Genomic DNA, 23,441 nt, shown 5'->3' on the forward strand with positions numbered 1-23,441 from the left:
GGTCTTCGGGCGGCTTGAACAACTTTGACACTAGGTTGACCACTAACCATACGATAAGAAGAAGAAGGTGCGAAAGTAACTCTCTGTGTAAATTACGCTTACACACTCTGGGGCGCGGTCGGTAGCGTACGGTACGCGACTGCCGCGCAAGAGGTCTCGAGTTCGAATCCTAAGTCGGGCCAAAAAGTCTTTTGTTAAGATTTCTTCAGAGATAGCTCGGAGTCAATTAACCACTGCACCACGGAGGCCGTCATTTATAATTAATATTTACTAGCTGACCCGCGCAATTTCGCTTGCGTCACATAACAGATTTTTTCCCGTTTTTGTAACATTTTTCGTTGCTACTCCGCTCCTTATGACCGTAGCGTGATGTTATATAGCCTGAAGCCTTTCTCGATAAATGGTCTATTTAGCACAAAAATAATTTTTCAATTCGAACCGTTAGTTCCTGAGATTAGCGCGTTTAAACAAACAAACAAACTCTTCAGCTTTGTAATAAATCTATACTAAGTAGATTTTATTCCACTTAAACAGAATCGGGGTAAAACCTAGTTTAATATTATCATCAGTATATAAGGTGCAAAGTAAATAAGTTGAGTCACAGGTACTTTGTTACACTTAAATACATAACGGTACGCGGGTTCGAGTTCCAGCTGAGCAACTGTGACGCACGGCGGCAATCCCAACCACGTAGGATGGTAATGCACCGATGATTATTATTTACAATTATTATTGTGAACTAGCGACCGCCCGCGACTTCGTCCGCGTGGAAACCCTTCTCGTGTAAATCCCGATCCCTCGGGAACTCCGGGAGAAAAAGCCTATGTGTTATTCTGGGTCTTCAGCTACCTACATACCAAATTTCATCGTAATCGGTTCAGTAGTATTTGCGTGGAAGAGTAACAAACATCCATACATACATACATACATTCTTACAAACTTTCGCATTAATAACTTTAGTAGGATAAGCAGTGATAACCGGGAGGCACTCACAGTATCGCTTAACGGTCGGTAAACGATCAGTAAGTTAAATAAATAAATATTATTGTACAACTCACACACGGTCATTTGATTGCAAACTAAGCAGAGCTTGTACTGTAACCAAATAACTGATAAACATACTTATAAACTTGTAAATACAAACTTATTATTACTTATATAGATACATTAAATTCCAGGCTCAGAACAGATACTGATCACACAAAAATTGACACAAGGTAGCTAAGCTAAGAAATTGTGTAGTTGACGGATTAACGATAAATAATTAAACTTGTACTCGTAAAAGGTTCTCCTAAAAACTAAGTAATTTTCGTAAATAATGTTGAAATTGTAATTATTACAGACTGAAACATTTTATTAGACACTCATTTGATATCAACGAAACTGTAACGTCACTATGTCATATTTCTATAATAGAATGTATTTTTGACATTTCATAAAAAGTAGGTAACTGATTTGACAGGTAACTACACTTATATGTCAGTTTACCCAGCCCGAGATGCAAACCACTACTCTTTACAAAGAAACAGTTATGACGCATTATTATTTATTAATTACAATATACCTGTTTACAACAGTCACAGTGGAAAGTTATTAGTTCATTGATAGCGAAGGTAGCGGGTTCAATCCGTGACTCACTTGAACACTCATTTGTTAGGAAGTATTACTTTACCTTACCTTAGCTTTACGTAGACTGTCTCAATGGCGCCATGGATAGTGTATGTGGCTGCCGCGCAGATGTTTTGAATTTGAATTAAATAGATAAACTACCTAGGTACCTATTGAACATAACACACTATAAACAAAGTCCTGCACAGTTAGTTGGCTGGTTTCTGAATGAAAACTAGCCGAAAGATGAAACTGGCCGTCGCCGTCGTTTGGCACATAACACAATATATTATTATCTTACCCTCTTATTCATAAAAATATATGAAGTAAAAGGCTTATAAAGTGTTTTGTTTCTTTGACTCCTTAGTGAAATGAAAAAGAGAAAACATATGTCGTTTTTTAACTAAAATAGGTTTGTAGTGTGTTTATGATTAAGAGGGTTAGTTTAGAGTTGTGTAAAATGGTATTAAAATTGTCTATACTTCATTACTCACCCATACTTCTTGTATACGTCTCTTGTTTGTTCGTCTTCTGTATAGAGACTTGATGCTATATTCACAAACACAAAGTTATTTGGCGCCAACGACTACACAATACTTTACGACCTATTTTTAAGATTACGGTTTTAATAATAGACAAAAACAACAATAGTCCGGTACCAAGCGAGTTTTATTACACAATATAAACATAAAATAAAACAAATTGTACTTGTATATTTGAGCAAGTAGCTAGTAAATAGCTACAGTAGTTGTTCAAATCACTTAATGTGCCTTTTTAAACACAAAGACACTACACGATAGTTTTTTTTTATATTACTTAACGTGGTCAATCGTTTGTCGACCAGGGGGGCTATCACGTATCTCAGTTGACAGCTATTTGAAAGCCACTATCCTGTCCATTGTTTTCTCTCTTAGGTTATAGTGATTAATACGTTACGTCAAAGCAGCAATGTACTGAAAAGTGACCATAGATTTGACGTATACTAACTGTCTACTGAGATACGTGATAGGCCCGCAGAGGGCGTAACACGTATCTCAGTTGACATTTGACAACTAGTGAACGTCAAATTGATAGCCACCATGCAATACATTGCTTCTCTAATGTAACGTGTAAATCACTATCATCTTAGGAACTAAACAATGTACAGCATAGTGGCTTTTAAATAGTTGTCAACTGAGATACGTGATAGTCTTACTGTATCACCTACGTAAAGTAGTAAATCATTTATAAAAGAAAGAAAATATTCATTTACTAAATTGTTCAATTAATTCTTTTAACAAAGGATGTCAAACATTTGTCATAATTATTGTGAAGTGACTGTAAATAAAACCTCAACAATTTTACAAACTTCGTTTAAAATTTGTAACCAAAAACGTTTCAGTTATTCTTATTACTAATATTACGTTTTTCACTTCTTTGAAGTATTAGACAGTTATTGCAGTGACACACATCATTAACTATAGCGGCCCGCCCCGGTTTCGCCTGGCTTAAACAGTTATTTTATACAAAAAAAATACACATAAACCTTCCTTAAGAATCATTCTATTTATTAAAATAACCGCATCAAAATTTATTGCGTGGTTTTATCGATCTAAGCATACATTCATACAGACATAGAGACAGACGCAAGAAGCGCTTTTGCTTTACAATAAGTTATTAAGTACATATTTAAAACAACAATTTCTTCTAATCTATCACAACTTTTATCACCGTTAATACAAAAAATCTTATATTATCATATATTGCAGCACTTATAATAAGTAATAAATAAAATAAACTAATTATAAAAGTGTTCAGTTATGCGAGCACTTTCCGTGCGTTTTTTCTAAACGTCATTAGTGTCGCTATTGCCCGCAAGATGGCAGGAGCGCTGCGGATGGCGAGACGGCACATGAAGAATGCTACCATACACTGCATCGTTCTGTGTATGAATAATAACCTGAAATAGATAATAATGTACATTAATAAATATATTTTAATATGTCAGAGTTTTCGTAGTATGTATGTATAAAGTGTTTTCGCTTTGACAATTAATAAGCTGGGTTTGAAACTAACACTATGTATTCGAGCAATGACTAAGGAATCTCACCCTAACTTGCAAATTTTAATATCGATCTTATATAGAAAATATCTATTAGATTTTCTTTCTTTCAATTTTTTTAAAAGACAACTTCCGCACTGTACACTGTACACAACCAACATACAAACAACGGACACAAAGTACAACCAGACCCGAAACAATTATTTGTGGATCGCACAATTAATTGTTCCGTGTGGGAATCGAACCCCGACGCAATAGTAGCGGCGTGGTGACCTGAACCACTGCGCCACGGTGGCACTCGTTGTAAATAAAGGAAAGTTGTAATACATATAAACAAAATATAAATATACTTACATCTTCATCCTGGCTTGTGCCTTGTCAATGTCTTTGTCACTCTCTAAGAGGAGGTACTTGCGTGTTCCTTTCACGAAGCTCACGCAGTGTTCATCCCAACTGTTGAATAATATAACAAAGATAACATTTTTAAAACCATTAAAAAAAAATCGTATTTCATTTGTAGTTTAGAATGAGTAGTAAGTGTGTAGAGTTAAATTAATTATTAACCTATTGTTAATATGTTGTATTAGTTGATTTTAAATAGACACGTTTAAAATGCTGATATAATCATGCTGCTAAGAACGCTTTTAAAACATCCAGTAAAGTGCATTGAACTTTGAAGTCTCTGGAAAACTATAATTATATTTTCTATATTTACACATTCATTATATTTCTTGTTTTAGTTTATGATTTTTTCTCCTTTGATATTATTTGCATTTATAAAATTGTAGGTACATGAAACCTCAATTAACAACTGTTACCAAACCCAGAATAAATCAATAAACAAGAACTTGAGATACTTATTTGTTCTTATACAAAAAACAATTTAGACAAAATATGTAAGTGTGAAGTTAATTAACTTTAGTTAGTACTAGAGTCCGCGAGTTTGTCCGCCTGGAAACTCTTCTCGTGTAAATCTCGATAACCCTCAGGAACTCCGGGATAAAAAGTAGCCTATGTGTTAATCTGGGTCTTCAGCTACCTACATACCAAATTAAATGTTAATTGACTCAGTAGTATTTGCGTGAAAGAGTAACAAACATCCAAACATACATACATTCTCACAAACTTTCGCATTTATAATATTAGTAGGATATAGTATGTACTCACTCGATAGTGTTAGGATCGAGGTTGTAGATGTTGTTGTCAGCCGGCGCGAGGCGCTGGCGCAGGCGGCGCGCGTGCGTCGTGCTGAACGACCACTCGTGCGTCGTGAAGTAGCGCAGAGCTGATGACATGGCCGCCAGCCGGGAGCTGACCGTGCTCATGCGAGGTCTAGACACAAAGACAGATACATTATATAACTGTATAATGAGACGCCTATAGCCAGTTGCGCTCACTGGTCGGCAAACGATCTGTGAGTTATACAAACCTTGGCGTGGTCGTTCCATAGATGAGTGACCATATAGTGGTATTTAAACAAGGCGTCTCCGTGCATCGGAAGGCACGTAAAATGTCGGTCCCGGTTGTTGTCAATTAAGATAACAGTCGTTAAGCCACGTCAAAAGGCTTCGGGCTTGATCAACTTTGACACTAGGCTGACCACTAACCATACGATAAGAAGCAGAATGCAATAATGCAGAGCTCACGGTAGCCAGTCAGTGATATACAATCTCTAAAGTTTAGTGGAGCAAGTGATAGGACAACATTTTCAGATAGAAACCGAACAATATCAGAGTTGAATTTAATCTGTGCAATTGTAAGATATTAAAAAAAACAACAAAATATGTTCCAGGAGTAATTGCTCAGCGCGTTATAGGAACTAGGTATTACGATACTTATAGCTTAATAAATTAATGTCATAGTTACCGTGGTTTTACGCCGCACATTGTGTAGAGAAAGTCGATGGTATGAAGCGGCGCCGTCTGCAGCAACCACTGAGTCAACGTCACCAGTGTTCTGTAACAACAAATAATAAAAAAATTTAGATTTCTTGTTATAATTTTTGTGGGATAGTCTTCTTCTTATCGCATGGTTAGTGGTCAACCTAGTGTCAAAGTTGTTCAGACCGCCCAAAGGCCTTTGAAGTGGCTTAACGACAGATATTTTCATTGACAATAACCGGGACCGACTTTTTCGTGCCCTCCGAAGCCCGGAGACGCCCAGTTCAAATACCACTATGCGGTCGCCCATCTATGGAATGACCGCGCCAAGGATTGCTTAACCCACAAACCGTTCTCCGACCGGTGAGCGCAACTGGCTATGGACGCCTCTATGTGGTGTATCCAAACGTGAGATAAAGTGTAAGATGATTGAATGTGTTGTTTTGTATGTGTACCTAAACGGAAAGAGTGAGCGAGAAGGTGCGAGTGAGAGGAGAGATATCCACACGTCTTTATAGAAGGGAAAACAAAAGACGAAAACGTGGAAAAAAGATGACGGAATTTTTGTAAAAGACGAAAAATACGAATTTCTTGTTATAAAGGTTTATAACTTTTAAACTCTCGCGTTGCATGTTTCTTGTATAATAGAATACGGGAATTAACTCGAACACGCATTTGCCTAAATGCCTAACGTTTCGGCCACGGCGAGTGCAACCTGCGCCAAAACGTTAGGCATTTTAAGGTAAAATGCGTGTTCGCGTTAATTCCCGTATTCTATTATACAAAGGTTTAATTGAAAACCTTAAAATTCCCTTACAATTCTCTAAATAAGGAATATGTTATGTCTCTTACTTGCTCTCAGTGAAGAACCCGCTGGGGTACCAGAGCGGGGTGTCGAAGGGGTGTCGCCGCACCCCCCGCAGCATGCGCTGCTTGAACTGCGCCCACGTGGTGGGGTTCTCGTTGGAGCAGCAGTTGTACACGCGAGCCTCGCGGGAACTGAAACATATAAGTTTTAGAAACATTAAAAAATTATGGATGCTATGAAATTGTACTGTCCAAAAGCATTTCCAATGAAAAAAAGAAATATTTCGATACCTCCTGAGTATAAAGACTCAACAGTAATTTGATTATTTGGTAACATGAGGAGCTCGTGGCTTAGTTAACGACAGCCGCATGGATCGATCTCTGAAGTTAAGGTACGCTTGCCGAGGTTGTTCTGTGGATGGGTGACCATATACATATCGAGTTCATCCGTGTTTCGGATGGCACGTTAAATTGTAGGTCCTGACATACATTTTTAAAGATTTTTGACAGTCGTTAACAGTAGTCAGAAGCTTGAAAGTCTGACAACCAGTCTTACTTAGTATCGTGTTATAACCCAGGTAACTGTGTTGTGGAGGTCAGATAGACAATCATTCAGGTATTCAGCTGCATCCGGTGAGACTGGCAGCCGACTACAACATAGTTGGAAGAAAGGCTAGACTGAACAGAACAGCTTTTGGTAACATGTACAGGATTCAAAGGAAAGCTTGGTACTGACTCCTCAATGCCGACCTCCCAGGCGGCGGCGATGAGCGTGTCGATGACGATGTCCACGGGGATCATGTCGGCGCGCTTGTGGCCGGCGCAGTGCAGCACGTGGAGCAGCCCCTTGCCCGCGCCCACCATCACGCCGCTCGGACCGTTCAGGTTCTCGATCCAGCCAGGGAACGGGTACGCCAGGGACGAAATCACTGTGTTAAAAAAATCAAGGCTTATTTAATTCAATTCAAAATATCCTTTATTTTGTAAACTTCGTACAAAGTATTTGAAATAGTCATATATTGTATTTTTTGTATATTTATATCTCTCTCTGCCATTTTTTTAAACCTTTATTGAAGAAGAATACTGTTCTGCCAAACAAATATAACAAAAACATTCAAATCGTTAAGAAGGCGCCATCTATTGTTGAATGGTAAAACTATCTTTTTTATACAAAAGTCTTCTAACGGTGGATAGTAAAAACCATAAAGCAACATCTATCATTGAATAGAATAATTAATACTTTAGCAACAATTGCTATAGGATAGGAGTACATCAGAAATATAACGACATTAAGTATTGAGTAGTTATCATATGTGTAAAGTGACATCTATTATCGAATAGTAAGAAACATTCAAAAAGCGACATCTAGTGTACAGTAGATTTTATTTACAAAATATAGTTGATCACTTTTATTCACTAGATGGCAGGCATTCAACCTTTTTTTTATTAAAATCGTAAGTTTATTCAATACTTCATTTTTAAATACAATATTGTGTGTTGTGTTATTATAAATATGTCCATACCTATGGAAGGTCTGAATATAGCGGTGGCGTATCTAGCCGAGTGCGCTCGTTCAGCCACGGCGCTCTCCGCCATCGCCTTCGTGAACGTGTATGTGTTCGGCTTGGGCGATATCAACCTGGAAACAATTCAACAATTTAGGTAATATGTCATTCAAAACATTAAAGTACAAAATAAGTTTTTTGTGACAAGACTAGGTCCACTTTGCCGCTTTAATTGCTTAAAAGATTTTTATAACAAACCTGCTGCAAAGAACTTAGTTAAAGGATTAACCAAAAAAACATTTTATTTCTACTAACTAGGAGGGTTGATTTCAAGCGACTGGTTTTAAAACATCAGCATGTTTTTGGGATAAAGACAAGACAAAGAAGAGCCAGTATCTTACACTACTCTATTACTAGCAGTCGAGAGGTGCTCGTGGCTAAGTGGCAACTGCCGCGGGAATCAATCTCTGAGGTTAAGTTTGACAACCATGTTGTGGAGGTCAGATAGACAGTCGCTGCATGTAAAACACTGGTATTCAGCTGCATCCGGTGAGACTAGACTGATGTATTAGGTCACGATGTGTTATACTTGGACGTATTCTTTTTGTCGTATGGTTAGTGGTCACACTAGCTTTCAAAGTTGTTCAAGCCGCCCGAAGGCCTTTGACGTGGCTTAACGACTGTTAGAAGACAACCACCGGGACCGAATTTTTTCGTCACGGAGACGCCCAGCTCTAATACCACTATGTGGTCACCTAACGACCGCGCCAAGGTTTGTTTAACCCACAGATCGTTTACCGACCGGTGAGCGCAACTGTCTGTACCAGGGTGCATACTTGGGCGTGATCTCAGCGAGGAGGTGTTCGGGCAGGTTGTCGACGAGGGTCAGGAGCTGGTGCAGCGAGGCGGGCGCCGGGTACACGCGCTCCTCCACCACCGCCAGATCCGCGTTGCTGTACGCAGTCGATACGTGTACGAATACCTGCACAATACAGAATAAACATCAATCATCATCATTAAATTGTTCATATAAAATGATTAATAACTAAACGTACATTTTTAAAATATTGTGTCTGAAGGTGAATAAAGAACTATTTTAAATCTTAGCTTTTCGTAATGTGTAGTTTGTGTTAAAACATACAAAACGAAACTTAAACATAATTACCCAGAAACTTTTCGTTATAAAAATAAAAATAATAAAGTATTAGAATGTAGTCAAGTAACTGATGTTCCTTTATTTGGGTAACATTACTTAAGTCAACATTCTTACCAAACTTATAAAACTAATAATTTTGTCTACGCTCTATTTGACGGCTTCCGTGGCTCATTGGTAAAAGTGGTCGCAATGCCGCTACCATTGCACTGCTGGACTTCGATTTCCAAAAGGTACAATTATTTGTGTGGTTCACAATTATTTTAAGCTGCGTCTACGCTAGGAGAGCCCAAGCGTAGGACGAGCCGAGTACAAATTTCTAGGTTTGGTTGGTTTAACTTGGTTTGGTTTCTTATGTTTGGTTGTACTTTGTGGCTGTTTTTTGTATGTTTGTAAAAATCCCCGCGAGCAATTCTTAGTGCGGGAGTTATTTTTAGAAAAAACCTATCCTCTCTCATATCTCATGTACCGTTGTATGTATGTATGTACATACCTGCATGGCGGGCAGCTGGTCGCAGATGTCCATGAGCGTGAGCACGGAGCGCAGGTTCTGTTCCACGGCGGCGCCGAGCGGCTCGTCGAACTTCAGCGTAGCCGCCGAGTGGAACACCACTGACACCTGTATATAACATATTATAATATGTTAGTCTTATAAAGTAAAAGTGTTTCCCTCTTATTCATAAAAATATATGAAGTTATGAAAGGCTTATAAACCGTTTTGTTTCTTTCACTCCTTAGCGAAATTAAAGAGAGAAAACATATTTTAGTAGTGTTTTAACTAAAATAAGTTTATGGTGTGTTTATGTATAAGAGGGTTACAAAATAATCTAAAAATATATAACTCAAAGGTGACTGAAATGTGCCCGGTTTCTGAGGTACATTTAGCGGTAGTTTATCTAATAAATAGCGTTTTCTTTATATGAGTTTAAACACTATAGAATAGATAAACTACCGCTAATGAATGGGGGAAGGGGAATGATATTAATTAGTTCTGAATTTAAAGAAACTTGCGTATCTATTCTAGGGGCTGCATGTGTAAATTGTAGGTTACATAGAGTTTTCTTTTTTGAGATACCTTACAAACATTTTTCCTATACTAAAATGTATTTTTGACATTTCATAAAGAGAAGTTGATTTTTTTTCGCCGTGGTCGCAGGCTGACTGGAGCAGCGATGACAGGACTTCGTATATATGAGGCGGACGAATGTTCATCTACCCTCATATTTTGATTTTTCCAACCGCCATCACACACTACACTACTGCGCCGAAACGTTAGGAATTTTAAGGTAAAATGCGTGTTCGCGTTAATTTAATTCCCGTATTTGTATTATACATATTGACCACTAACCATAAGATAGGAAAAAGAAGTAGTGTAGTGTAGTGTTTGTTACCTGACTGAGTTCCTGTATGGCGTCGCGGCTCATGCCGAGCTTGGGCTTGGTGACGTCGCCGGCCACGATGCACAGCTTGTCCAGCCGCTGCGGGCACTGCTGCCGGATCACGTCGAACACCTGACAACAAACGAGGTTACAAGTAAGTACATATAGTGATTTTACTTAAGAATTATTTCCCACTGTCAAGTCAAATGGGTAAATACAAATATATTTTTTTAGTATTTTTTTTTAGCTCTCTGTGAAATAGGAAAAACTCCTATTGCGTTATTTTGGCTGATAAAATTTTTCAATAGTTGAATTATGTATCTTGCGAGCGATTTCATTGATTAGCGCGTTTATAATTAATTCTTAACAGTGCTGCTTAATCCTATCTTACGAATGTTACAAATGCTAAAATTTGTGAGGGGGTGTTAAATGTATTTATGTTGTTTGACAAAATTTAATATAATTTGGTACCCTTATAGCTTATAACCTGCATTAACACGCAGGACACCTGACAAATATTTCCATACGGACGACGTCGCGGGCAGAAACTAGTTAATTTTATCATTTTTCTCATCTAAAGTTCTTGAATAGCACGGATATATAATTAACGTATACCTTTGATCAGCATAAAGCATTTTTTATGATCGTAGAAGGCTCACCTGCGACTGTTTCAATTTTTTGAGCCTCTTCTCCGGCGCCACGTCCTTCTTCCGCCGGAGCAGCAGGTGCAGGCGCCCCACCTCCGGACACGTCCACAGCAGACGCTCCACCAACACCTGCGGGAGACCAGGACTTGGGTCAGTTCTTGATTATCATGACTAAATGTATAAGTAGTTATACTAGAGGCCACCGCCGCGACTTCGTCCGCGTTGTAGCCGTTCCCGTGTAAATCCCGATCTCACGGCAACTCCGGGATAAAAAGTAGCCTATGTGTTATTCTGGGTCCTCAGCTACCTACATATATACCAAATTTCAAGTAGTATTTGCGTGAAAGAGTAACAAACATATATCCATACATACATACATTCTCACAAACTTTCGCATTTATAGTAAATACAGTTAATGTAAGGAGATAATAATTTAAATAAATAAATCATTAGTATACCTTGCCCATGAAGCCGGTGGCGCCAGTGATGAACACCTCCCGACCCGCGAAGTACTGCGGGATGAGGGGCGGCGAGGGGGACTGAGGCGCGGGGCGGGGGACCATCTTGTATTGTATGTTACCTGGAAACAATACACATATAAGTTAGTTAACATCACATTATGTTCCACTGCTTGCGGTCACTTGTGTGGGAGGCGTTTAAAGAAAAACTTAAAGACTATTTATTGCCTTGTCGTAGAGATCATTTGGAGGTAATAAATAAAACTCATGAATATCCCACTGCTGGGCAAGGGTCTTCTCCCGTAATGAGGGGAGGGGTTAGACCTTGAGTCCACCACGCTGGCCAAGTGCGGGTTGGTGACTTTGCATACCTTCAAGAACTGTTCTAAACAACTCTCAGGCATGCAAGGTTACATCACGATGTTTTCCTTCACCGTTGAAACAAGTAATCATTATTTCTAATACACACGTCACTTGGAAAAGTAATTAGTGTGTTGGCTCGGGTTTGAACCTGTAACCAATTGCCTGGGAGATACCAACTTATACCACTCGGCTATCACTGCTGTTTCATCATTGGCTGCATAAATATTTAACTCTAGCTGACCCGCGCAACTTCGCTTGCGTCACATGGGTGAAATTTTTCCCCGTTTTTGTAACATTTCTCGTTGCTACTCCGCTCCTATTGGTCGTAGCGTAATGATATATAGCCTATAGCCTTCCTCGATAAATGGGCTATCTAACACTGAAAGAATTTTTCAAATCGAACCACTAGTTCCTGAGATAAGCGCGTTCAAACAAACAAACAATCAAACAAACAAACTCTTCACGAAAACCCAATCAACTATGTTAATTACAAAACGATCTACTCAGACGATGACTTAAATCACGACGACCTATCAAGCGAGTGAAGTGACACACTTATTATTATCACAAATTATCTATCTATACTAATATTATAAAGCTGAAGAGTTTGTTTGTTTGAACGCGGTAATCTCAAGAACTACTGGTCCGATTAGGAAAATTCTTTCAGTGTTAGATAGTCCATTTATCGAGGAAGGCTATAGGCTATATATTATCACGCTACGACTATTAGGAGCGGAGTAGCAACGAAAAATGTTACAAAAACGGGAAAAAATTTTACTCATTCTCTTAGGTGACGCAAGCGAAGTTGCGCGAGTCAGCTAGTTTATCAATGAACACTTATCACTGACTCACTGATAACTGAATACAACATTGTAATCATTACCTTGAATAAAGACTCATAAATCATCGTTTATGCAACACTAGCTGACCCGCGCAAATTCGCTTGCGTCATATAAGCGTTAAAAAAATTCCCCGTTTTTGTAACATTTTTCACTGGTACTCTGCTCCTATTGGTAGTAGCGTGATGATATATAGCCTATAGCCTTTCTCGATAAATGGACTATCTAACACTGAAATAATTTTTCAAATCGGACCAGTAGTTCCTGAGATTAGCGCGTTCAAACAAACAAACAAACTCTTCAGCTTTATAATATTAGTATTAGTATAATAATATTAGTATATTAGTATATGTAGATAATTCATCAGTCTAGCCTTTCTTCCAACTATGTTGGAGTCGGCTTCCAGTCTCACCGGATGCAGCTGAATACCAGTATTGTACATGCAGCGACTGTCTATCGGACCTCCACAACACAGTTACCTGGGTTATAACACGATACTAAGTAAGACTGGTTGTCAGACTTTCAAGCTTCTGATTACTGTAAACTGTCAAAGATCTTTGAAAATGACAGCCGGGACCCACAAATTAACGTGCCTTCCGAAACACGGAGGAACTTGATATGTATAAGATGGTCATCCATCCACAGAACAACCTTGGCAAGTGTAACTAACCTCAGAGATCGGTCCGCGCGGCTGGGGATAACTAAGCCACGAGCTATATTTAAAGAAAGACAAAGATTATCTATATATATATTACTATAATTATCTATTGCCTTCTCGTAGTAATAATTTGGAGGTTTGTGTAACTACTCAAGGTCAAGTTAAACTGGTTACTTTTATATAATCCACATTAGAAATATCGCTGAATATTTATTATCTACATTCGTCATCTGAAATTCTAAAGAATAAATTAATATCATTGGAAAACTCACACACGGTCATTTGATTTCAAACTAAGCAGAGCTTGTACTGTAACCAAATAACTGATAAACATACTTATATACTTGTAAATACATACTTATATAGCTACATTAACAAGCTCAGAACAGATACTGGTGCTCATCACACAAATATTAGTCCCGGGTGTGATTGTAACCACACGCGGCGCTACGGTTATTGCGGCGAGGTGACTATGTTAACCACACAGACAAACGTGCAGTTTAACATATAATCATTTTATTATATTTTATCATTAAAATATTATCAAATTGACGATCGATTGTTTCATGATGATCAATCATTTTAATCAAGTAATAAATTAGACGTATTTGACAGATTATGTATGAAATAATCTGATGACTGTTATAATCGGCTATCAATTGAAAACTAGCCGAATAGCGAACATAGTTCTTAGTACATTCTTCTTCTTCTTATCGTATGGTTAGCGGTCAACCTAGTGTCAAAGTTGTTCAAGCCCGAAGGCCTTTGACGTGGCTTAACGACTGTTATCTTAATTGACAACAACCGGGACAATTTGATCCTAAGTCTTATAAAATGTTATACGGCATTTGAAGCGAGAAAGCGTAATATACAGACAGATATACATAACATTAGTATACTTATCTATACTAATATTATAAAGCTGAAGAGTTTGTTTGTTTGAACGCGCTAATCTCAGGAACTACTGGTCCGATTTGAAAAATTATTTCAGTGTTAGATAGTCCAATTATCGAGGAAGGCTAAATGCTATATATCATCACGCTACGGACCAATAGGAGCAGAGTACCAGTGAAAAATGTTACATAAACGGGGAAAATTTTGACCCATTCTCTCTTATGTGACGCAAGCGAAGTTGCGCGGGTCAGCTAGTATATGTATATAGATAAATAAACAAACGCGTTTTAAGGCCGAATCACTCAAACCTCAGTGACATAATATAATTTATATACAATTAATTAACATATTATATACACTACGACAATGTCAAACTAATCAAATAGCAAATTAGTATAATTCGCACAGTATCATGTACTGTTATATACTAGCTGACCCGCGCAACTTCGCTTGCGTAACAAGAGAGAATGGTTCAAAATATTCCCCATTTTTGTAACATTTTTTGCTGGTACTCTGCTCCTTTTGGTCGTAGCGTGATGTTATATAGCCTATAGCCTTCCGCAATAAACAGGCTTTACAACAGTAAAATAAGTTTTCAATTCGCACCAGCGCGTTCCTGAGATTAGCGCGTTCAAACAAACAAACTCTTCAGCTTTATAATATTAGTATAGATATTTACTAGAGGCCGCCCGAGACTTCGTCCGCGTGGAAACCCTTCCCGTGTAAATCCCGATCCCTCGGGAACTCCGGGATAAAAAGCCTATGTGTTATTCTGGGTCTTCAGCTACCTGTATACCACATTTCATTGTAATCGATTCAGTAGTATTTGCATGAAAGAGTAACAAACATCCATACATACTCACAAACTTTCGCATTTATAATATTAGTAGGATATAATAAATAATAATATAAGTGATAATTATGTTTATTATTGACATAACCTTAATTAATATTTCCGTTACAATTAAATAGTAAAATTATGAGAGATTATTATCTAATATTATACATAAATTAATGTGATCATTAATAGATTAGAAATTAGATTATAAATAAAGGTCTCCTTAGAGTTCAGATATTAATGAATCAGTGAATCAGGCGCTCATAGCCAGTTGCGCTCACCGGTCGGTAAACGATCTGTGGGTTAAGCAAACTTTGGCGCGGTCATTCCATAGATGGGTGACCGAATAGTGGTATTTGAACTGAGCGTCTCCGTGCTTCGGAGGACACGTAAAAAGTCGGTCCCAGTTGTTGTCAATTAAGATAACAGTCGTTAAGCCACGTCTTTAGGCGGCTTGAACAACTTTGACACTAGGTTGACCACTAACCATACGACGAACGGTCTGTGTAAACAGTATCTACGCTACATTAGTATTTCTCAACAAGAAACAATAATTTATTGATTTATAACAACTAACACTAAGGACAAACACGTTATCGTTAATTATTGTTCAAACAAGAATCAAACCCGCACTATGTCTAACTGTTCATACACTTAGTATCAATATTTAACGTGAGGTCATGTTTATAGCGCAATCATTGTAACATTATATGACTTTGAATTTGATTCCTGGGTTGGTCAAAACACTAGAACTTTGATGACAAATAAACTTATTAATAGACAATATTTATACCACTTTAATATTAGGTCGGGAAAAAAGTCTTTTCGCATTATAGTATGTATGAACTTGTAATAAAATCTTTTCTCTACACAAAAAAGCTCGATATTTGGGTACCTCACGAGCTCACTGAAAGAAACCTAACCGTGTACTCATTTGTGATTCTTGAAGGCAAAGAGATTTTATTACAAGTTCATACATACTATAAATTATAATGCGAAAATACTTTTCCCCGACATAATATTAAAGTGGCATATATTGCAATACTAGCTGACCCGCGCAACTTCGCTTGCGTCACAGAGAGAATGGGTCAAAATTTTCCCCGTTTTTGTAACATTTTTCACTGGTACTCTGTTCAAATTGGTAGTAGCGTAATGATAAATGGACTATCTAACACTGAAATAATTTTTCAAATCGGACCAGTAGTTCCTGAGATTAGCGCGTTCAAACAAACAAACAAACAAACAATCAAACAAACAAACAAACTCTTCAGCTTTATAATATTAGTATAGATTAGTATAGATTGTCTATTTTGTAACTGACCTCACTGTAGGTCACCTGTCTCATAGTGGTCATTATAGTCAAACAGTGTTGTATGCGCCTGCGCAGTCCCATGCGCGCACGTTCTCTTGTATACTGTTCATACACTTTACACATCGTCATATATTACATACAAACATTATATACATACATAAGTAGGGCTGACAACAAGAGTCTAACAGTTTTTTTTTGATACTAGTATAAGATTTTTTTTATTCATTTATAATTGTAGATATATTTATGATTATTCTTTATGCTTGTAATTTATATTTATTGTTGTAGAGTGGTATAAGTTGGTACTTCAACGCAAGTGGTCGCAGGTTCGAACCCGGGGCAACACACCAATGACTTTTCCAAGTGATGTGTGTATTAGAAATAATTATTAAATCATTTCTTACGGCGAAGGAAAACATCGTGATAAAACCCTGCAATTTTAAAATTGCTTGAAGGTATACAATTACCAACCCGCAGCTGATCAGCGTGGTGGACTCAAGGCCTAACCCCTCCCTCATTACGGGAGGAGACCCTTGCCCAGCAGTGGGACATTAATAGATTTTGATCTATTTTTTTTACTGTAATATGCATAAGAGTTACCTCGTAATTGGGAAAACTTGAGTGTGTTTCATACATTTTTGTCTACAATATAACAAGCGTGATGGTATATATGTATTTCGTATATGTCTGCTATGACCTTCTATATATGAACTGGGCGTCTCCGTGCTTCGGAGGGCACGTAAAAAGTCGGTCCCGGTTGTTGTCAATTAAGATAACAGTCGTTAAGCCACGTCAAAAGCCTTTCGGCCTTGAACAACTTTGACACTAGGTTGACCACTAACCATACGATAAATAGTGTATGGCAGCCCTGTATCATCATATTTGTATAAACTATAACAGTTTTAGCGGTCACGTGTGCGCAAATTTTAACATCACTCCGTCAAATATATGCCTTATATAAACATTATCTATACTAATATTATAAAGCTGAAGAGTTTGTTTGTTTGTTTGTTTGAACGCGCTAATCTCGGGAACTACTGGTCCGATTCGAAAAATTCTTTCAGTGTTAGATAGCCTATTTATCGAGGAAGGCTATAGGCTATATATCATCACGCTACGACCATTAGGAGAGTACCAGTGAAAAATGTTACAAAAACGGGGAAAATTATGATTCTGATGTGACGCAAGCGAAGTTGCGCGGGTCAGCTAGTATACTATACATACATAGTGTATATAGCAGTTATTTTTGGAAGGTTTCCGATATTATTGTCTATACTCGCGTCATTACAAACGTGCGAACTACGTCATAATCAAAAGTATATGAATGTGACAACTTGTGGTAGTTCTATAAAAAGTGTGCTAAAGCCTGTATGACAACATGAATGTATGTGAATGAAGCAAGAGAAGTTTGTAAGGATCGTACCAAGTGACGTTCTTTGGTCTCTGCTGACTTCTATGGGAAAAAAAGGATGATTTTATGTATATGTATGTATGTATATTTCAATTTCAATATAAAATTTATTTTAAACTTTTTTCTTTTTTAACCCATCACTGTCCCACTGCAGGGTAAAGGTCTCCCATGCAAGGTTTCATCACGATGTTTTCCTTCACCGTTAGAGCAAGTGATAATAATAATTATTTCTTAAAATGTTTTAGTCTGTTATAATTACAATTTAAAAATTTCTACAAAAAAAATTACATACCCCCAGTTTCTGAGTACATTTAGCGGTAGTTTATCTATTCAATTGCGTTTTTGTATATGAGTTTAAACGTTGAATAGATAAACTACCGCTAAATGTACCTCAGAAACCGGGAGTTAGTCTGTAATAATTACAATTTCAAGAATTTTTCAATTATAGATAAATAAATAAATTTAACCCATTACTGTCCCACTGCTGGGCAAGGGTCTCCTCCCGTAATGAGGGAGGGGTTAGACCTTGAGCTGACCACGCTGGCCAAGTGCGGCTTGGCGACTTGGCAAGAATTTTTACGAAACAAAATTACATAGCTTGAGCATTTTAGAAGAACCTTTTACGAGTACAAGTTTAATACATTTTTCGTTAACCAGTATGTCATGTTACTAATTTTACTGACAGTAAGTATTTCATAGATTCCTGTACGTGATATTACTTATATACGTGATAATATCTTACTTTCATTGATTTTAGATTAAAACATGATTATTGATTAAATATTTAAATCTATACGAGGATATCCTCAGACAAATTAGCGATAATAATTATATTATAACGTTAATGTCTGTGTGTATGTCTATTACGCTTTTGGTACTCAAAACATAACCGATTTTCATGAAATTATAAATAAATAAAAATAGTAAATAAATATCATTGGACAACTCACACACGGTCACTTGATTTTCCAAACTAAGCAGAGCTTGTACTGTAACCAAATAACTGATAAACATACTTATATACTTGTAAATACATACTTATATAGATACATTAACAAGCTCAGAACAGATACTGGTGCTCATCACACAATATTAGTCCCGGGTGTGATTGTAACCACACGCGGCGCTACGGTTATTGCGACGAGGTGACCACGCTAACCACTGCGACAAACGATTTACTGCGATTAAACATAGCGTCCCCGTAGAGCGAAAAGTCATTAACTCGAGTTAATGATTTCTTTTTTTATGACACCATTGAAATCGCCATATTTTTCTCTAATTTTCTGTCTAATCCTCATACCTGTAGCTATTATAGTTTTTGTTTTATAGAATGTGAAAATTAACCAGGTCAACCCTTTTGAGCTAAAAATAAAATGAGCAAATTAACTAATTTTAGTTAATTAATATTCATTTCTCAGGATTGTATCTAACCCATACTTAAAAAATACCTAAAACGACTTAATTACTTTTCCCTTGAATTATGTCTGCATATTAAAATTATTATTAGCAATTGTAAAATCACTAAATGGATTTAGTTATTTTTCACATCGGTACACGCATTTCATACTGCGTTAAAAATCACTTACTCTGATCAAAAATTAACTAACTCGAAATTATGTTACATATTTAAAAAATAAAAGTAACTAATTTATTATATTTTGATATTTCCAAGCGTTCAGACAATATTTTCTTAATGTAGTCTATATTAAATAAACTTTGTTATAATTTCCTTCATTTAAGACTATAAACGAAGAAATAGGTTACTGCAATCGTAAGTTATTAATTTTTATATTTTTAAAAACTTTGAACAGCCATATCTAAAAACAAGGTTTTTCGAGTTAATGACTTTTCGCTCTACGGGGACGATAGCGAGGCGCTCATAGCCACCTGCGGACTAAGTCGCGGGTAAAAACTAGTTATATATAAAAGGTTTTGTCACCAAGGTAAACAAACAAACCAAAACTAGAATAGATAATAAATTAATATAAAGTGCAATATGTCTAACACGTCCTCGTTATTTAATAAATAATACAAATAATTATGTAAATGTGTTCTAATGACATAATATTGTAATACGGACAGACTGGCGGCCATGACACTATTATATAGGGTTAGGGAACTGATACTTATAAACTTAATATACATATATACATAATATCACGTTTGTTAAACCCTAAGAAGGCGCTCATATAGCTAGCTCACCGATCGGTAAACGATCTGTGGGTTAAGCAACCCTTGGCGCGGTCATTCCATGGATGGGTGACCGTATAGTGGTATTTGAACTGAGTGTCTCCGTGCTTCGGAAGGCACGTAAAAAGTCGGTCTCTGTTGTCAACTAAGATAACAGTCGTTAAACCATGCAAGGTTACATCACGATGTTTTCCTTCACCGTTGGAGCATGTGATAATTATTTCTAATACACACAACTTGGAAAGTCATTGGTGTGTTGCCTCGGGTTTGAACCTGCGACCACTTGCGAGGGAGGTGTCAACTTGTACCACTCGGCCATCACTGTTCACACTTAATATAAACAAACTAATACTATTATAATACATTAACCTGTGGTTGACGCAGTAGATGTGTTATACTGTATACTTAGTAAGGTCACGGGTACGATACCCGGGTCAAACACATTGAGTTTTCCTGAATATACTTCATTACTGGATTTAACACTGTAGTGATCCATCTATATACAGTTTATATATAACTAGAGGCCGCCCGCGACTTCGTCCGCGTGGAAACCCTTCCCGTGTAAATCCTGGAAACTCCGGGATAAAAAGTAGCCTATGTGTTATTCTAGGTCTTCACCTACCTATATACCAAATTTATTTTGATATTTATTTGCGTGAAAGAGACATTCTCATAAACTTTCGCATATCTAGACTTATATACTAATACTACTCCATATTTTGTATATGTACTAATATTATAAAGCTGAAGAGTTTATATGTTTGAACGCGCTAATCTCAGGAACTGCTGGTACGAGTTGAAAAATTCTTTCAGTATTAGATAGCCTATTTATCGAGGAAGGCTATAGGCTATATATTTTATCATCACGTAAAAAATGTTACAAAAATGGGGAAAATTTTGATCCATTCTCTCTTATGTGACGCAAGCGAAGTTGCGCGGGACAGCTAGTTTATAATATAAGTAGGAGTAGGAAGTAGGATATTTATACTACACTATAAATCGATGATTAACTCAAGTGCTTCAGGCCGTTATTTACTTAGTATATAATAGAAATCATCACTTTTATAATTGACTCAAGGCCTAACCCCTCCCTCATTACGGGAGGAGACCCTTGCCCAGCAGTGGGATAGTAACGGGTTAAATTTATTTTTATTTATTTTTATAGTTGTCAAGATAGCAATTATGAATGAATGAACAACAAAAATAGTTAAAACTTGATAAAAATATAAAAATAATGTAATTATCGTAATAAGACAATTATCAATGTAATAATCCTTTTGATAATTCCGAACTTAGTTAATTTAGGCCGCATTTAGTCAGCTTGGTGGACTGAAGACCTAACACCGTATTTATTTCGGAAGTAAATCTTTTCCCAATGAAGGGACAATAATTGATTACACTTCGAAAACTGTATCTTATTATAGGTACACTATTAACTAAAAACTTTTCTTGAAAATCATACTATATACTGCTGAAAATGACATGAAAATCCGTTTAGTAAATTTTGAGTTTATCGCGAACATACAAAAAGACGCATAGAGGGAACTTTATTTTTAACATAATTTATTAACAGCTATTAAGTTATAACGGCGACATTTTGGATAAATTAAACTAATAGTAATTTATTATTTCCTTAGTTTTCTGTGATTGTCATTTAAAAAAAATTACGATTATAATTATTGTAGAAAGTCACTTTGCTATCCACAATATATAAGCAAAAAAATATTGAACTCACCTCAAAAAATTCAACAAAATTATGTAAAAGTTATTATAATGATGTAACAGTATGTATGTATGTATGTGCACAACAATCACTAAACACAGATGGCAGGTGACTGACGGCGACTGCGCGCGCGCATCCTCGCTGATAGCGGGAGTACACACTACCTACCTCGGTAGTTTTTCTTCTTGTCGTATGGTTAGTGGTCAACCTAGTGTCAAAGTTGTTCAAGCCGCCCGAAGGCCTTAGTGCCACCTTGGTAGTGACATAGCTCGACGTCGCTTGTGTACTCTCTTGTATAAAGCCTACTAGCTGACCCGCGCAACTTCGCTTGCGTCACATAAGAGACAATGGGTCATGATTTTCCCCGTTATTGTAACATTAATTACTGGTACTCTGCTCCTATTGGTCGTAGCGTGATGATTGTATAGCCTATAACGTTCCTCGATAAATGGGCTATCTAACACTGAAAGTATTTTTCAAATCGGACCAGTAGTTCCTGAGATGAGCGCGTACAAACAAACTCTTCAGCTTTATAATATTAGTATAGATTAGTATAGATATAATATTAGTATAGATTGTACATAGCTCACAGCCAGTTGCGCTTACCGATCGGTAAACGATATAGGATCCCGCTGTACAACGAAATAACATATACATGAAATAATATTATTAAATAATCATATCATGGACTTATTTTTTTTAGACAACCCTACCACTATTTCATAAAAATTGAGGCGCTCATAGCCAGTTGCGCTCACCGGTCGGTAAACAATCCGTGGGTTAGGCAACCCTTGGAGCGATCATTCGATAGATGGGTAACCGCGTAGTGTTATTTGTGTTGGGCATCTCCGTGCTTCGGAAATCATGTTAATAGTTCTTTAATTTAGTCTTTATATGTGTATCTGAAATAAACGATCACTTGCTCCAACAAAATGGAAAACATTGTGTTGAAACTTTGCATGCCTAAAATTCGTTTAGTATATTTATTATTATTTATTGAGGGTATGCAAAGTCCTTAACCCGTACTTGGACAGCGAGGTGGACTCAAGGCCTGACCCCTCCCTCGAGGAGACCCTTGCCCAGTAGTCGGACCGCTCAACAGTGCCCAGTTATAGGTTTAAAAAAAATAACTAAAAAACACAACTTAAGACCTTAAAAAATTAAAAATTTTAATGGACCAAAAAGCGGGCTGTTTGAAAGACAAAAAGCGCAGTATACAAGCGACACTGCAGGCTCTAACTAGTAAACGATCGTGTGAACAAGCCCTAAAGGTATACTATAATAAGGTGAGATTACATTGAACTAGCGATAACAGTTATCAGGTGTAATGATAACGTATCAATATTATGATTCACCTTGACTACCTTCCTTGCATGTCTGCCCTGATCTAAGTACCTGTAGACTCATTTTACAAGTTTATAATAACTAATACTACATAAATATAACTTAAATTTAAATACCTATATACTAGCTGACCCGCGCAACTTCGCTTGCGTCCAATAAGAGAGAATGGGTGAAATTTTTCCCCGTTTTTGTAACATTAATTACTGGCACTCTGCTCCTTTTGGTCGTAGCGTGATGATGTATAGCCTATGTCCTTTCTCGGGTATCAAAATATCTCCATACCAAGTTTCATGCAAATTGGTTCAGTAGTTTAGGCGTGATTGAGTAGCAGACAGACAGACAGACAGAGTTACTTTCGCATTTATAATATTAATAAGTATAGTAAGTATGG

At 37.0% G+C, this 23,441-nt stretch overlaps 1 protein-coding gene across 1 annotated transcript; it reads right to left on the minus strand.

Annotated features, from left to right (window-relative positions):
- Window positions 1–2,259: 2,259 nt before the first annotated feature.
- LOC142984911 (putative fatty acyl-CoA reductase CG5065) lies at window positions 2,260–21,858 on the minus strand. The gene is made up of 13 exons (XM_076132792.1): window positions 21,719–21,858; window positions 11,479–11,600; window positions 11,033–11,149; window positions 10,386–10,505; window positions 9,488–9,613; window positions 8,678–8,823; window positions 7,860–7,975; window positions 7,073–7,265; window positions 6,382–6,528; window positions 5,516–5,605; window positions 4,817–4,981; window positions 4,004–4,102; window positions 2,260–3,547 (listed from the first exon to the last, which is right to left on the minus strand). Exons 2-13 carry the CDS (start codon window positions 11,581–11,583, stop codon window positions 3,406–3,408), a joined length of 1,566 nt encoding a protein of 521 aa, XP_075988907.1. The 5' UTR covers window positions 11,584–11,600; window positions 21,719–21,858; the 3' UTR covers window positions 2,260–3,405.
- Between the last annotated feature and the right edge of the window lie 1,583 nt (window positions 21,859–23,441).

This window comes from Anticarsia gemmatalis, chromosome 28 (assembly GCF_050436995.1).
Source record: "Anticarsia gemmatalis isolate Benzon Research Colony breed Stoneville strain chromosome 28, ilAntGemm2 primary, whole genome shotgun sequence".
NCBI classification, from domain to species: domain Eukaryota; kingdom Metazoa; phylum Arthropoda; class Insecta; order Lepidoptera; family Erebidae; genus Anticarsia; species Anticarsia gemmatalis.